Source organism: Urtica dioica, chromosome 4 (genome assembly GCF_054948205.1).
Source record: "Urtica dioica subsp. dioica isolate 48M chromosome 4, U.dioica_male_clone48M_v1_H2, whole genome shotgun sequence".
In the NCBI taxonomy this organism is placed as follows: Eukaryota; Viridiplantae; Streptophyta; class Magnoliopsida; order Rosales; family Urticaceae; genus Urtica; species Urtica dioica.
The window spans coordinates 7,034,619-7,051,618 of record NC_142759.1 but is presented as its reverse complement, the minus strand read 5'-3'; the positions used below and the strand labels follow the sequence as shown (position 1 = coordinate 7,051,618).

General features: G+C 36.4%; 2 protein-coding genes across 2 annotated transcripts; both read left to right on the top strand.

Moving 5' to 3' along the window:
• Nucleotides 1-4,852: 4,852 nt before the first annotated feature.
• LOC149399874 (thioredoxin reductase NTRB-like) lies at nucleotides 4,853-7,453 on the top strand. Its single transcript, XM_089612364.1, has 2 exons — nucleotides 4,853-5,999; nucleotides 7,073-7,453. The coding sequence occupies exons 1-2, from the start codon at nucleotides 4,934-4,936 to the stop codon at nucleotides 7,150-7,152; spliced, it is 1,146 nt and encodes a 381-aa protein (XP_089468490.1). The 5' UTR covers nucleotides 4,853-4,933; the 3' UTR covers nucleotides 7,153-7,453.
• Nucleotides 7,454-9,056: 1,603 nt separating this feature from the next.
• On the top strand, nucleotides 9,057-13,466 carry LOC149399873 (uncharacterized). Its single transcript, XM_089610360.1, has 2 exons — nucleotides 9,057-10,484; nucleotides 11,475-13,466. The coding sequence occupies exons 1-2, from the start codon at nucleotides 9,057-9,059 to the stop codon at nucleotides 13,464-13,466; spliced, it is 3,420 nt and encodes a 1,139-aa protein (XP_089466486.1).
• Nucleotides 13,467-17,000: the final 3,534 nt, after the last annotated feature.

Sequence of the window (17,000 nt, the reverse complement as noted above, 5' to 3'; positions counted from 1 at the left end):
GAAACACTATATATACACACACACACTCATACATATACATATATACATGTTGAGGGTGAAAGTGAGGTATCTAGAGAAGATGGATCACGAGCTCGATTGCAACGAGTACTACTTGTTCAATAACATGAAGAATGTTGGTGGTACAAGAAGTAGTTTTGGTAACAACAATAAGAAGAAGAGATGGTCTAAGCATAGAGGCATTGGAAGAAGAAGAAGAGGCTTGAATTTGAGAGTGAAGCTAAAGGCGTTTTGGGTTCGCGACCCAATCGCGCACTGGTTTAGGCTCCGGTTACTATGCTTGAGAACCGCCTTGAAATCGCTCCTCTCCAACTTTAGTACTATCACTAGTAGAAGAAATAAAAATAAAGGTAGTAATACTACTAGTGGTAAGCAATATAGCCATTATCAATCCTCGTATGCACGGTCTAACTCGTTCTACGCCGAAGCGATTGCCGATTGCTTGGAGTTCATCAAGAGGAGCTCTTCAAACCATCATCATCATCAAGATCAACAACAATCTCATAAGTTACTTCTATGATGATTTTTGTAGTTTTGATTTTCTTCTTCTTCTTCTTGTTATTTTGTTTTGTTTTTGTTTTTTTTTTTTTTTTTTTTTTTTGGTTTTCTTCGATTGTTTTTCTTTAACTTGTTATTGTACATACATTAAGAAAAACATACAAGGGGGATTATTGGTTTAAACTTTAAAGTATTTTTTAATTATTTTTTTTTTGGAAGTAGATTGTAGGCGTTGAGTTTTTAATATGAACACAAGAATCCATTTGAGCTTATTTGTGCCTTTATTTTATGTTGGTTTAATGATAACCTAACATTTTGTATTTTTGTGACTGATGAAATAACGATCGAAATAGTGTAGGCGTGTACGACCGTTGAAGTCTAGCTTCACATCCCTATCAGCGGCTCAATAAGTCTTTACTCGTTTTTGTCTATTTGTGATAAGATTGATAATTAGCTATACCAATAATACAATATAATGGTTTAATTACTTTTATTAGTTATGAGTCCATGTCAATGCAAGTGACATCGACTTTTGATGAGGGTTCTATTATGTTATTAACCTATTATCTGTCCCCGTATATTAGCTAGATAATATTAACATAGATTAGTAATGTAATGAGGCTAATAAGGACAATGACATGGGAAATGCGTGGAACAAATGCTAAATTGAGGTTTGATTAAAATATTTTTTGTTGTTTTGTTTTTCATCTAATTCAACCTTCTTTTGATCTTTTTTCAAAAAAGTTGTGTGTAATTTAAAAGTAATAGGAGTAGGTATTGACAAAGTCAGATTATGACTATGTCGACTTTAAAATAGTTTTTTTTAGGATTTTTATAATCATTAACTTTATATTAAAAAGTACATATGTAAATCATTATATATGCATATAACAAAGGTTATTTAGATCATCCACGATCCATCTCTATTTTTCATCTCTATTTTACATATTTACATCAGTGAACAGTATATTTTATCTGCACTCCATCTCTATTTTACATCTGCTTTAAAGAATATTCTAAGTATATCATCTCCCACTATATTTTTTATAATTGAGTTTTAACCCATTATTGTTTTGATAAATTACAAATTTGACCAACACCATTAATTTTGTTCATACTAGTCCAAATACATAGATATTATTAATAATCTATCCGAAAATTAAAAAATAAAAATTCATTAATTGCACAATTTGACCAACACCATTAATTTTATTTTCTCTTTTCAAGTATGAGTTGTTTTTTAATTAATAATTTTTAGAATACACTAATTTACAAATATATACATAATACATATAAGTACTAAATTGTAGTTATAAATTAAATTTTGGGCAAATAATATAATTTTTAAAAATTTGGGGCAAATATAGAGATGAAATAGTTCATCTCCATATTTGGAGATACACTGTTGAAATCAGCTCCATATTTGGAGAATAGAGATGCAAATGAATATGCATTGTGGAGCAAACTCTATCTCTATCTCTATTTTAGAGATGCATTGCAGATGCTCTTATCACAACAAATATGAATATGAAGTGGATCAATATAAGTATATATATATATATATATATATATATATATATATAATATTTTGTGAAATCTCACACTGTTCATATTTGTTCACCCTTCACATTCTGATTGTATTAATGATTCTACCTTTTTATTTAGCAACCGGCTACCATTTTCATTATGAGGTGACGGGGGATTCTACCATTCGAGCTTTTTTTCCATGCTTTTCCCGGTTAATACGCGATGATACACGACATTTTCTCTCATGTCTAGTCGATGTCTTTTCAACTTTAATTGGTTATTAGTATCCAGAAAAATTAACCATAGAGTAGAGCACTTCTTGTATAAATGGTCCTCGGGCGAATTTGGGCTTGTATCCCGGGTTGGGAAGGTCCGTTTTCAAGGAGCATGGACGCAGCCATTAACGAAGCCAAGAATTATGATTAAGCTACTAGACAATAAAAATTTGGAGCAAAATTTAAGATGCAAAATATGTAATAAAACCATTCGGCTAAATAAAAATATTACAAATTTTCACGAGTTTTTTTTTTTTTTTTTTTTTTTTTTAAATGTTCCGAAATAATTCATTATCAATATCTTCTTTACCTAAACTTTTGAAAATTATAATTTTTACCTAAATTTTTTTTTATTGATATTTTAATTCTTTTAGCCCAAATTATATGATTTTTTTTTTAGTTTGCCTCCTCTTGAATTTTTTTTTTCCAAATTCGGTCCATGACTTCAATTTCTGACACTGCCATTTTTTGCGAGTAGCGCCGCCTCTTAGTTTTGGCAAGCTCGTCTTTGCTGTCACATGATCTTGTCATTTTTTTTCCGCGAAGATGATTTTGATCCATCTCATGTGTTGCAAATGGTTGGCGTGTTTGGTTAGTTTTGAGATGGAAGAGAGAGGAGTCGGAATACGTGTTTGAACAGAAAACATTGATTCAGTACACAATCAACATGGTATATGCCTTATTTTTAAATACAATTAAGACTACTAAAATCGTGTCTTGGTCATGGTAATACGCAATGAAGAGATGCACAACATTAATGTTGTACATCTGCAATGCATAATCTATAGGAATTCGCCGATATTAAATTAGATATGAAATAATTACATGTTACATTAAGCAAATTATCAAAACACTTAAAATAATATATGCAGGGGAATAAAAGTCATGAAAAATTGTTTCTACAATTTTCTATGGTCTAATTATAGATTGAGCCGCCATGATTGATTATCAATTTAATATAAATGATGTTATAAATTACTGAAAAAATATGTATAACTTACTTCATAATATAGTATAGCATGTGTCACGTTATTGTTTATTCTAAAAGGGCTGATCTTTGAAGATAATAGAGTAAAGTAATAGAATCATTATCAAGAAAGGAATAATAAGAAGCAAAAGTACCAAGGAAGAAGAACCAGGGGGGCAATACTTGAAACATACTTATTCTTGTTTTTATTTATTTAGATGTTATGCGATACTTGACTTCTTCCATTATTACTATTATTTCTTACGGAAAAAAAAAAAAAAAAAAAAAAAAAAAAAAAAAAAAAGCCTCGAAGCAGAAACGATTGTGGCATAAATTGAGATCACGGCAATCTATAACGTAGCATATCAATTAGGCCACTCTTAATTTGATTTTCAACTGTTTAGCCATGTAATTACTACGGGCTTTGTTTTAAAAAAAAAAAAAAAAAAATTACTACGGGCTTTGTCTTTTGTTTCTGGAGAATGGAATGCTCGTCTCTGGGCCGACATGGCCCAAAACCTTCTCGTTCGTCTTCAGCTTCTCACTCTTACCTCAATAGTGAGTTTTTCTCAAAATCCAATTAATTTTGTTTTTTCCTATTCACAAAACCAATTTGTATAGTTAAACAATTAAAATCTTTCGTCTAAGGAAGTATTTACACTTACCCATTTTTTTTTCCTCAGTACGTGTAAGTAGCCAATATTAAAACATTTTTTTTTACTGCTTATTTTAATTGATTTATTCAAAATGTACGGTTGATTTATATTTACTTATACAAATAATACTTGATATTTTAATTCGTTTAGTAGATTTTATTTTCTGAAACATAAGCAACTTCACATTATAATAACATAAAATTAGAAAAATAGTCAATTTAAACGTTTGACATTACTAAATAGTCAACGTTTGATAAATCTTAGATAAATATCCGTAAATAATGATGTGACATAATATATGAAGATGATTATTTATCTAATATTTACGTCTGTAAATATATGAAAAACAAGTTGTATAACTAGTCTTCCTCTAAATAAAAGAAATCTACACCATGTAGGGCGTGAAAAGAAATAGGAAAGTTCGTAGACCGTTTCGTGATTAGATTACTTGTTCCGTATAATTATGTGTATTTGTTAGACGTATTTAATTTAGTTAATAATTAAAATTTTAATAGATAATTGTAACATTAAGAGATAAATTTGTAATATTAATAAAATATGTGTTAATTTAAAAATAAATAGATAAGTATCTAATTTACTTCAACGTGCCTTCGTGCGTGCACATAGTTATCTCATCCTGAATGCAAATAATTTTTTTTTCCTTAATTATCTCATCTTCTTTCAACCTTACTAATTTATAATAGTACATTACATCGTCTAATTATAAAAACATAAAGTATGATGAACTACCTTGAATACTCTTACATTTTACATATGGGGATTAAATTATCGTCCCAAATTTTTGCCACCTTGACCATCATTATTGGGTTATTGAAATGTTACTTAAATTTTCATTCCCCTCAGGCCTCAGCACAAAAATTTTGCATAAAAAATATTCATATGCATAATTCTTTGTTTATGTTATTTTAGAGTTATTTTAATTAATATTTAAATTAATAGTTTGTGGAAAAAAGAGAGGCGCGACAAATGAAATGAGCTACGGAGGAGGCGGCAAAAACCCAAAAGCATTCTTAGGTATTCTCACCAAAGCTCGTCACTTCCTCGGACTCGGCCTCGGACTCACCGCCGCCACCGCCGCCGCAGCCTCAACCATGGCCGCGACCACCGTCGCCGAAGAGATACGCACTAAGATCTGCATCATCGGCAGCGGCCCCGCCGCGCACACCGCCGCCATCTACGCCGCGAGGGCGGAGCTGAAGCCGGTCCTCTTCGAAGGCTGGATGGCCAACGACATCGCCGCCGGCGGCCAGCTCACCACCACCACCGACGTCGAGAACTTCCCCGGATTTCCCGACGGCGTCCTCGGCGCCGACCTCACCGACCGATTCCGCGCCCAGTCCCTCCGCTTCGGCACCAAGATCTTCACCGAGACCGTCACGCGCGTCGACCTCACCTCCCCGCCGCCCTTCAAGATCTTCTCCGCCGACTCCACCGTCGTCGTCGCCGACTCCGTCGTGATCGCCACCGGCGCCGTCGCGAAGCGCCTCTCGTTCCCCGGCTCCGCCGACGGCCCCGGCGGGTTCTGGAACCGCGGGATCTCCGCCTGCGCGGTCTGCGACGGCGCGGCTCCGATCTTCCGGAACAAGCCGCTCGCCGTCATCGGCGGAGGCGATTCCGCCATGGAAGAGGCCAATTTCCTCACCAAATACGGCTCCGAGGTTTTCATCATTCACCGCCGTGACGCGTTCCGTGCGTCGAAGATTATGCAGAAGAGAGCGCTTGAGAACCCGAAGATTCGCGTCCTGTGGAACTCGGCTGTGGCCGAGGCTTTTGCGGAGGACGGGAAGGGGGTTCTGGGAGGGCTGAAAGTGAAGAACGTGGCCACCGGAGAGGTGTCGGAGTTGAAGGTTTCGGGGCTGTTCTTCGCCATCGGGCACGAGCCGGCGACTAAGTTCTTGGATGGGCAGTTGGAGCTTGATTCGGATGGCTATGTGGTGACCAAGCCCGGGACTACTCAGACCAGTGTGAGAGGCGTTTTCGCTGCCGGTGACGTTCAGGATAAGAAGTACCGACAGGCCATCACCGCCGCCGGGACAGGTAATTTTCTGTTTTAATACTAAAAATTCATTGTTATGTTTCATTCATATGATTTGTTTAGTCGTTGGATTGCTATTTCTATCGGGTGTTTAGCTTGATCATTTCGTAGTGTTTGAGGGTACAAAACTAGGTGTGAAGTTGAGTTGGCTCGGGGTATTTAGGATTGATGGTGGCTTGGAATTTATTAAGAGCGTTTTGTAAAGCTCTTGCTCTCTTTTTCACAAATTGGGTTGGGTGTGTTAAATTTGCGACTTCACTGTGTTTCCCATTCACTCATTTGCTAATGTTGATATGCTTATTTATAAATTTGTGTGCTTGTTTATCATTTTCTGCAAGATTTATATACTTATTCTCACATTCTTTTCCTTTCTATGTCGAAAAGAAAACTTCTTTCTTCTTTTGTTCAACTACTAACATGCTAGTGACAAACCCCTTGTTCTAAAATATTCTTGGATAGTCTTAAGTATTCTGTATAATCGTATTGAGTGTATGTAATTAAGGATTAGAGCAACGCAATGCACGGGTTTTCCTTCTATTGTTCTCTCTAAACTCTATATTTCTCTCCAAATATCCGGTAGACATGGATATTTTAGCACGTAATGACGGGTGTCTAGCTATGTTTTTGTTTTTGTTTTCTGTTTCTGTTGTCTTGCCTCGCATACTTCATTTTCTAGATGTGGAAGAGTTCGTGTAACAGTTTTGTGTGATATGTACTTGTTTAACGATTCATTGAGTTTTTATCGAGTGTACATTTATGTAACCAATAATCAAGGAAGGGCCGGTCTCAATAGCTTTTTAGAACTGTCTCCACACTCACGCTTCAGAGTTGCATAAGACTTGGAAATCTATAGCTTTCTATTAAGACTATCTTACATTTTCCATTCCATTAGAAAAAAGTGCATTGTGAGGTACAAGTACAATTACTGATCCTATGTTCTGAATGAATACCGTACTTTATGTTGATTCACACTACTTGATTTTACGGTTACTTTTATATGTGGCTGTAAAATCGACTGTCTTCGAGCTAGAAATCCATGACAGAAAATGACACGGTGGGTTAAAAAATGTTGCAGGATGTATGGCTGCACTGGAGGCAGAGCACTACTTGCAAGAAATCGGATCCGATGACGTCGATGCTTCAAAGACCGCGTGACTACCTTCGACCCAATCCGAGTCCGAATCCAAATCGACTCTCTCTGCTCGAAGCAGGTTTTAAGTTTATCGAAAACATGCACTCTTTCGACCAATCGATATTTGTTTGCTAGAATGGATTGATAATGAAGAAAAGAAAAAGAAGACGAAATAAAGATTCTTATTAGTTTGTTAGGTGTAGCTTGTTGCATTGCCTTTCCCAATTCGCAAAGTTTGATATTATTAAGCGATGATGTATTGCTAGCTGCACAGATGAGATTTGTCAATTGATATGAAATGGTGTCGATTTAATTTATCTCAAACACGTGTCATTGTCGATGAATTGTTTCTTGTCGAGTGTCTCATCATTTAACCGGTTTTCTTAATACGTGGGTGACGATACTGTGGCGTGTCGTTAGGCACACCATCAACTTATCGACTGACTCTGACAAACATGTATGTATAGATATAGTGCAAGCTATTATATTGATAGGGAGAAATAAAATAAATCGAGGGTATGGATTATTGAATTAACAGAAGGAAAAGGTAACAAATAATGGATGAACAAAGACTAGCCAGTCAAGTGTTTGACTTGACATTATGTCCTAATTTTCCTATAGCAACCGTAGGTAAATAATTTGAGATTAGTTAAGACTATTACGTTACATTTTTCGGTTGGTAAAAAATTTGATTCAACTAAAGCATAGAGCAAAGAGAGTCGAATGAAGCATTGAACTCATCATGCGATTCCTTCAACTTTTACTCTATGCTTCTATTAGAAAATCTTGAGATTCGCACTAATAAGAATTCTTAACAATCACGAAGAACCTTGCTCATCAGGGATTTCAACTAAAGACCATGATCATAAGCAATCAAATTGAATTGCATAAACAGATTATTTAATATCCAAGATTTCGAAATCATCTCTAACCAAATGAATACACAGCCTAATATTCCAAATTAACATTCAAATTTCAACACCTAGAAGCAAGAAGGCGGCGTAGATGGATTTTCATAAGTTCTGTAAGCAGTTTCTTGCCAAATTGTAGAGTTCAGGTCAAAATTACAACTCGCACAGAAACAGACTTCAAATTAGACGAGGTTACACTTCAAAGCTTAAAATTCCAAGTTTTCCGTCAAATATATCCAGCTAATAACTTTACACCCCGATATTTGATTTGCCAAAAAAACTCGTGTTAAAAAAACCTGCGAAAAACTCGTGTACATAAAAGATATAAAAAAAAACAGTTGACAAGGATATGTAGTATTATATTTATAAGAAATATTAAAAAAAAAAATCTGTAACTATTTTCAATAATAAACATTAAAAAAGAATAAATATTGGTTGTTGATGCCAGGTCCAGGTGTCTGCCTTTTTAACATGTAGACAAGTTGAGTATTCTTGAGGCACGTCTTCGAGATGTGAGCCATCCAGGTATGCAATCAAGACATGGATTATTGAGGTGTGCTTTTGTCGAGAATATCAATATTATTTAGTTAGATAATATTAATCTGTTAGTTAGATATTTATTATGTAAATATTAGATATTATCTGATTAGCTAGATTAGTTAGAGTTCATATTTTTTCTACGTTAGTTCCTATTGTTTAGCTTGTTGATATCTCCTGCTTGTATTTATAAATTCCGAGTATTCTAATAAAGAAATTATTCCCGGAAATTGGTTTCTTTCTGCCTTCATGGTATCAGAGCCCATTAAGCCCAAACGGGTATCCGATCCAATCGTTGGGATTCGGCCCAAGATGAGCGAACGCAAAGAGCCGCCATCTTGAGGGGGCGTGTTTGGAATCCCACATTGAAAGTGAATGGAAACTAACAAGAGTTTATAAAGATCGTGAGTTACTCCTCTTATTACCAATTGGTTTTGAGATGGAACCCCATGATACTTTCACATGGTATCAGAGCCAATATGGCTAAAACAACCGATGATACCTTGGGTATCGATTCAACGGGTTCTACTCGTTCATCCTCAATCACCCTAAACACTGAATCCTTCCAAAATATATCCATCACTTCTCACAAGTTGAATGGAAATAATTTCTTGCAATGGTCACAGTCTGTGAAGCTGTTTATTCGCGGACGGGGAAAATTCGGCTATCTCTCAGGCTCCATTACAAAACCTACCAAGGACGAAGAATCAGAGAGATGGGAGACAGAAAACTCGACGATTATGTCCTGGCTAATAAATTCAATGGAACCGCGTGTAGGTAGAACCTATCTCTTCCTTCCTACGGCTCATGACATTTGGAATGCTGTGAACGAGACCTACTCAGATCTTGGGAACGCAGGACAATGGTTTGAGCTAAAAACTCGATTGTGGAGGCTGAAACAAGGTGAAAAAACCGTCACCGAATACTACACCGACCTCAAGACCTTGTGGCAAGAGGTAGACATGTTCAACGACTATGAATGGAGCTGTCCCAAAGATTGTGCTCTATTCCAGAAAATGGTGGAAAAGGAACGCGTCTTCGAGTTCCTTGTCGGCCTTAACAAGGAATTGGATGAGGTCAGAGGGCGTCTTCTTGGTCGTGATCCATTACCGAGCACAAGGGAAGTCTTCTCTGAAGTCAGAAGAGAGGAGAGCCGGCGGACAGTCATGCTCGGTCAGTCACCAGCCGCAACAGAATCTTCAGCCTTGTTCTCCGGTCAACCACCACGTCGCAACGATCGTCGAAACGACAGAGACCGACCGATCTGCGAGCACTGCAACAAGCCTGGACACACTAAAGCTAAGTGTTGGAAGCTACATGGGAAGCCAGCAGACTCCTCACCATTCAATCGGACTCCACGCGATGCAAAGGGATTCCATGCCTCATCAGTAGAACCAAGATCTTCTCCTGAAGAGCCGAAACCATCCTCAGAGCAGTCTGCCTTCAGCAAAGAACAACTAGAGCAATTGTATCAACTCATGAGTTCTCATTCAATTTCCAACACTCCTAACCCATCATCTTATATTGCTTCTTCATCACTAGCCAAGAAAGGTTCATATCCTACAGCTTTCACAGCCGGTTCTAAGTCAAATCCTTGGATCATAGATTCAGGAGCAACTGACCACATGACCGGTAGTTCTTCCATATTTTCATCCTATTTTCCATTATCTGGTAATCTGAAAGTCAAAATCGCTGATAATTCACTAACCTCTATAGCTGGAAAAGGCTCTATCACTATTTCACCATCTTTTACCTTGATAAATGTTCTACATGTCCCAAAACTATCTTGCAATCTCATCTCAGTTAGTCGTATTATTGATGACTGCAAATGTATTGCTACAGTAACCTTAGCCGGATTTGAATTTCAGGACCCATGTTCGGGGAAGATGATTGGCAATGCTAAGGAGGTTGATGGACTCTATCACTTGGTCACGGAAAATCCTTCGAATAAACAAGTTCAGAAACCAAGATGCTTTACTACCTTGTCTTGTGAGAATGAAATAATGTTGTGGCATTATAGGTTAGGCCATCCTAGTTTCAATTACTTGCAATATTTGTTCCCAAATCTTTTCAAAAATAAAGATGTGTATTCTTTTCAGTGTGAAGTTTGTCAACTTGCGAAACATCATAGATCTGTCTATCCATCTTTAAAGTATATGCCATCAAAACTTTTTTCTCTCGTGCATAGTGATATTTGGGGTCCTTCTCGAGTAAAAACAGCCTCAGGGTCTAGATGGTTCATCACATTTATTGATGATCACACTAGAGCCACATGGATCTATCTCCTAAAAGAAAAATCCGAGGCAGCACATACTTTTAAAAATTTTCACTCATTGATCAATACTCAGTTTCAAACAAATATTCAAGTGCTAAGGACAGATAATGGTCGGGAATACTTTAACTCTATTCTAGGTGATTTTTTGAAACAAAAAGGAATTATCCATCACAGCTCTTGTGTTGATACTCCTCAACAGAACGGGATTGCTGAAAGGAAGAATAGACATTTATTGGAAGTGGCTAGGGCGTTACTGTTTGCTATGAATTTCCCTAATCGTTTTTGGAATGAAGCTCTTCTAACAGCATCTTATTTAATAAATCGTATGCCTACTAGAGTTCTAAAGTATATCACCCCTTTGCAGGCTCTAAAAAATATGTTTCCGGATAATCGATCATTCACTGAGTTAACACCTAGAATTTTTGGTTGTATTGCTTTTGTCCATATACATGGCCAAAACAGAGGAAAACTTGATCCCCGAGCACATAAATGCATATTTCTAGGCTTCTCACCAACTCAAAAAGGCTATAAGTGTTATGATCCTAAATCTGGAAAAACTTATGTGAGTATGGACGTAACCTTTTTTGAAAAACAATCATTTTTTGACAAAAACTCACTTCAGGGGGAGAGTGATTCTGAACTGCGTTTTTTGGAACAAATATCTTTGCCAAAATCGGTTGAAAATAGCTCGGAGGAATCCATAAATATTCCTGTAATTAATTATAGGATTCCACAACCTATAAATCTGCAACCTCATGAGACTCAGGTAGAAACCAACTTGGAACCACCTACTGAACTTCGTGTTTATACGAAAAGGAGGACTCGACCATGTGATATTCCACCGGCCACTGAGGTACGCCAAACATCGGACTCAACTGAGGTTCAAGGTACATCTTCCATTCCTTTTGTTTCTCTTCCAAATTTAGAGCCCGAAACTACAGAATTTTATGAACCTATAGCCATGCGCAAAGGTGTCCGATCATGTACCACAAAACATCCAATATCCAATTTCGTCTCTTATCATAAACTCTCACCAGATTTCAGAGCTTTTTCCACTAGGATTACTAATGATGAACTTCTGAAATCGATACATGAGGCTCTAGAGGTTCCGAGATGGAGAGAGGCTATCTTTGAGGAGATGAAGGCCCTAAAGAAGAATGAAACTTGGGATCTGACCCCATTACCCGAAGGGAAACGGTCGGTTGGCAGCAAATGGGTGTTCACGATCAAATACAACGCACATGGTTCGGTCGAGAGATACAAAGCGAGGCTTGTAGCACGAGGCTTCACTCAAACATATGGCCTCGACTATGAGGAAACATTCGCTCCGGTGGCCAAACTAAACACAGTGCGTGTACTACTCTCCCTTGCAGCTAATTTGGATTGGTCTCTCCGACAATTTGACGTGAAGAACGCATTTCTAAACGGTGAGCTAGAGGAGGAAGTGTTTATGGAGGTCCCTCCAGGCTTTGAAGAAATGAAGAAGGATGGTCAAGTCTGCAAGTTGAAGAAATCTATATACGGCTTGAAACAATCTCCGAGAGCCTGGTTCGAGAGATTCACCAAGGCTGTGAAAGAACATGGTTACTCTCAGGCTCATTCTGATCATACTATGTTCTACAAACACAATAATGGTAAAATTGCTATTTTAATTGTGTATGTAGATGACATTATTATGACAGGAGATGATACCGTAGAGCTGGACTCGCTGAAAAACTTCTTATCGAACCAGTTTGAAGTCAAGGATCTAGGACCACTTAAATACTTCCTCGGGATGGAGGTAGCTAGGTCTTCAAAAGGCATAGTTATCTCACAAAGGAAATATGTTCTAGATCTGTTGAAAGAAACTGGATTACTCGGGTGTAAACCTGTGGCGACTCCTATTGATCCGAATCAGAAACTGGAAAAAGATGATGGTGGTGAGCCTGTGGACAAGACTCGGTATCAGCAGCTGGTGGGGAAACTAATTTATCTAGCTCATACAAGACTGGATATTGCTTTTGCAGTAAGCTTGGTTAGTCAGTTTATGCATTGTCCCTCGGAAAAACACACCAAGGCTGTCTACGGGATTCTTCATTACTTGAAAGGGAGTCCGGGTAAAGGAATCATGTTTTCGAAGAATGGAAATAGAAGGGTCGAGATTTTCACCGATGCTGATTGGGGCGGAAGTTCAACAGATAGAAGATCTACCACTGGTTACTGCTCATTTGTGTGGGGCAACTTAGTCACTTGGCGAAGCAAGAAGCAACCAGTTGTCTCTAGAAGCAGTGCAGAGGCTGAGTTCCGAGCTATGGCTCAAGGAGTATGTGAGCTGTTATGGCTTCGAAAGATCCTGGAGGAGTTAAAAGTTGAAGAAGACAAACCGATGAAGTTGTATTGTGACAACAAGTCTGCGATCAGCATTGCTCAGAATCCGGTACAGCACGACAGGACTAAACATGTCGAAATAGATCGACATTTTATCAAAGAAAGGCTGGAAAGTGGCGAGATCTGCATACCCTTTGTCCCGTCTTCAGAGCAGCTTGCAGATGTTCTCACCAAAGGGTTGTTCAGTACAATGTTTGAAGGATTTCTATCCAAGCTGGGAATGATCGATATCTATTCTCCAGCTTGAGGGAGGGTGTCGAGAATATCAATATTATTTAGTTAGATAATATTAATCTGTTAGTTAGATATTTATTATGTAAATATTAGATATTATCTGATTAGCTAGATTAGTTAGAGTTCCTATTTTTTCTACGTTAGTTCCTATTGTTTAGCTTGTTGATATCTCCTGCTTGTATTTATAAATTCCGAGTATTCTAATAAAGAAATTATTCCCGGAAATTGGTTTCTTTCTGCCTTCAGCTTTCATCAAGATGTAGGTTATCAAGAGGATGTGTTGTAGATGACGACAATAGATGATGGCATGAAATGCGTTAGCTGTTGAGATGGTGGATCGTTGAGGCTTTCTTTTGAGATGAAGATCGTCAAGGTGTTGGCAAACAAGATGATGCGTTATAGATGTTAGCCATTGAGACGATATGATGCCAGAGCCGTAAAATGTTGCGATGATAGGTTGTCGAAAAGTGGTGACATGATATGTTAAATTTTTATTGACTTATGTTAGACATTAAGGCATGAGTTGTTAAGGTTGTCAGGATAAATAAAAGCGTCCCATAGACATGGTTGTCAACACAAGCCGTTAAGTTGCGGGCCACTAAGTATGGGTTGTCGATGTGATTTGGAGCACGCACGTTCAACGATGAGCCATCTAAGCACAACTTTCAAGACATGAGCATCGGCCCGACTGCAGTTCGGACCCCGCGAGAGTGGAGACGATGGAGTTGTCGCCGTCACCGGGCTCTATGTTAAGGTAGGAGATGGTGCCACAACACATTCGGCCTCAACGGCGACGACCTCGGCGTACAAGAATCTCTCGCCGCAGACAGCGCCTGAGGTGGTCGCGATGACGCAACCGAAGTTGGTGTGAAGGGAGCAGGCGAAGCCAACAGACATGTCGGTGAGGCCGGTGGCGCGGCGGATGAAGGCGGCAAAGCGCGTGGCGCCGAGAGTGGAGACGGAGGCCAGATCTGCCATGAAAGTTTCTACGGTCCTTTAAAGACAAAAAAAAAAATCAATTTTCAACAGGGGAGAGAGAGAGAGAACATGAGATTTCATGTACAATTAGAAAATATTTTTATTCATTATTTTATCACTTCAACAAACATTTAAAAAAAAAATTGGAATAAAAAATTTGATTTAATTGCCACATCATAAAAAAAAGGCTATTTAAACAAAAAAAAAAAAAAAAAAAAAAAAATCTTGAAACGTTGGCTAATTTATAATTTCAACGTTTCACGTGGATTGGTTCGTGTAATTTTTCTTTAAAGACTAGTATCAAGTCAACCGATCAACATATTCATGATCTTTTGGTTATATTTTTTATCTAGGAGAAATAATGCACCAACGACATACATCTATATAAATAAGTTCAATTAAAATAAAGATCGTTATCATTAGGAGTGTAATCGGGTTGAGTTAATCGAGTTTTTCATCTTCTATCAACCCAAATCGCTATAGCAAATTTTTAATGTTTAAAATCTAAACCAACCCAATTGAAAGATAAAACCAAACCAACAGAAACAAAATATAATCGTGTTGGTTTGGATTGGTTGTTTCGGATTATTTTTATCATAATATAATTTTTGTAACTCATACAAAATAATTCATATATACTATAACTAATATGCTATGTTAAGTAAAGTCAAAGTCTTGAGAAAATCTACATATTAAAATAAAATTACTCATACTCGTAATAACCAAATCTGTATATACTCTCAATCAGTAAAGTATTATTAATAATATTTAATTTGATATGCCACATTAATATTATTAAAAACAGATAGATATTATTGTGTTTTCCGCGATAAAAAATAGGTCATATGAATAATTGCAATCGTAAAAAAAATTAAAAAATTAATGTCATCGGGTTGATTTGGTTCAACCCGAACGCGCGATCATCAAAAATCAAAACAATCCGAATTAAAAGATTAATGTATTCGGCTTTTAGCGGGACAATTCAAAAAATAATATGATTTGATTTGTATGATCGGATTGTTTAATTTGGCTGTTATTATGAACACCCCTAGTTATCACCTGATCGGATTGGTAGATACTTAATATATATATATATATATATATATATATATATATATATATATATATATATATATATTCTAATATTAAATGTAAAAAGCTTATACACGTGCTTCACGTTAAATTATCGTAGTATCTTGATCTATACATGTTATCACGTTGATTGCTAAGTCTTTCTATGTTCATTAGGAGAATACCATATGATTTACCAACAAAATACAGCTAAAGGGCAGCTTGATATTAAAGTTTATTTTTTTATTACCGATTTCTTTAAATACTTCAATATTATGAAAAAGAAATGTTTAGGTTAAATAATCCAGACTCAGAATTGTACAGTATACAAATGTTTAGCAATGTTTTCTTTCACCTTCGCGGTCGGGAACATTACCACCATAGACTCCGACCACCATTGACCACCATACTTTCTTTATTTTATTATTTTATTTTTAATATTTTAAAACATAATACAAATATATTTTGTTTATTTTTAATTTTTTCGAAATCTTAGAATGCTGACACGTGTATTTTCATCAACTTTTAACAATGCAAGCAGTAACGGAGGTAACATTAGATATAATTCTACTACAACTTTTAAAGGATGAGTATTAAATTGTAGCAAATCGAAAATATTGAGTATTTTTATCACAAATAACTCTATTTTTAAAAAAACATAAAATTTGATGAGAATATTTTTTTATTTATTTTGGGCATAATCTTTTCTACATAGATCTATAGCTTTCTCAGAAGGACAATATCAAACTTGCTTCTGTGTGCAATACATGCAACGATCTACTATCATCATATTAAACTAGTGACAAATCTGAAAACGTCTCTAATTTGTCTCCTCAATATACTATCTACTAAATATTGTACACTTTGCTGTCAAATGAAACGTCTCAAATTTATCATCATCGTCGTCGTCATTATATATAAAATTAACGAGCCGTCGCTATGTAACCAAAACTGAGATATATGCCAAATATACGTTCACGACTTGGTTTTATATTTTATAATTTGATGCTGTACAAATAATTTAGGATATTCGGCATTAACGAATCTATATTATATGTGACCCTTTTGATCTTTATTTTGTTCTTAATTATATAAATTTGTAGTTTTAGGTATTTTGATACGCGTTTTAATTTTTTGTACTATCTTAGTTTGGATGGAAAATAACATGTGTAACATTTTACAAGAGTATTTTACTAATTTGATATGTTTTTTTTTTAAGGTTCATAGAAAACTGCGGACAAGAGCCACTTGGACGGGCTGGGTGTTGCTCATGGGGACGAGTGATTTTGGGAGCAAAATACTTTTTAATTATATTTAAAAAGAGAAAATTATGAAACAATGATACCCGATTTTGTAACTTGCTTGTGTTACGGTAATACGAGAGACTATAAAGATTTTCGGGTTGATAACGAACGCGTCAAGGAGTAAAGCTCGATAATTCCGAGGAAAATTCAAAGAATTTGATAGAGCTTCCACTATATTATTGACATAAAAACAA

Coding starts and splice junctions, on each gene's coding strand:
- LOC149399874 (XM_089612364.1), top strand. CDS start 4,934: ATGAGCTACGGAGGAGGCGGCAAAAACCCAAAAGCATTCTTAGGTATT. Junction 6,000..7,072: donor CATCACCGCCGCCGGGACAG/GTAATTTTCTGT, acceptor AAAATGTTGCAG/GATGTATGGCTGCACTGGAG.
- LOC149399873 (XM_089610360.1), top strand. CDS start 9,057: ATGGCTAAAACAACCGATGATACCTTGGGTATCGATTCAACGGGTTCT. Junction 10,485..11,474: donor TGATTGGCAATGCTAAGGAG/GTTGATGGACTC, acceptor AACTCACTTCAG/GGGGAGAGTGATTCTGAACT.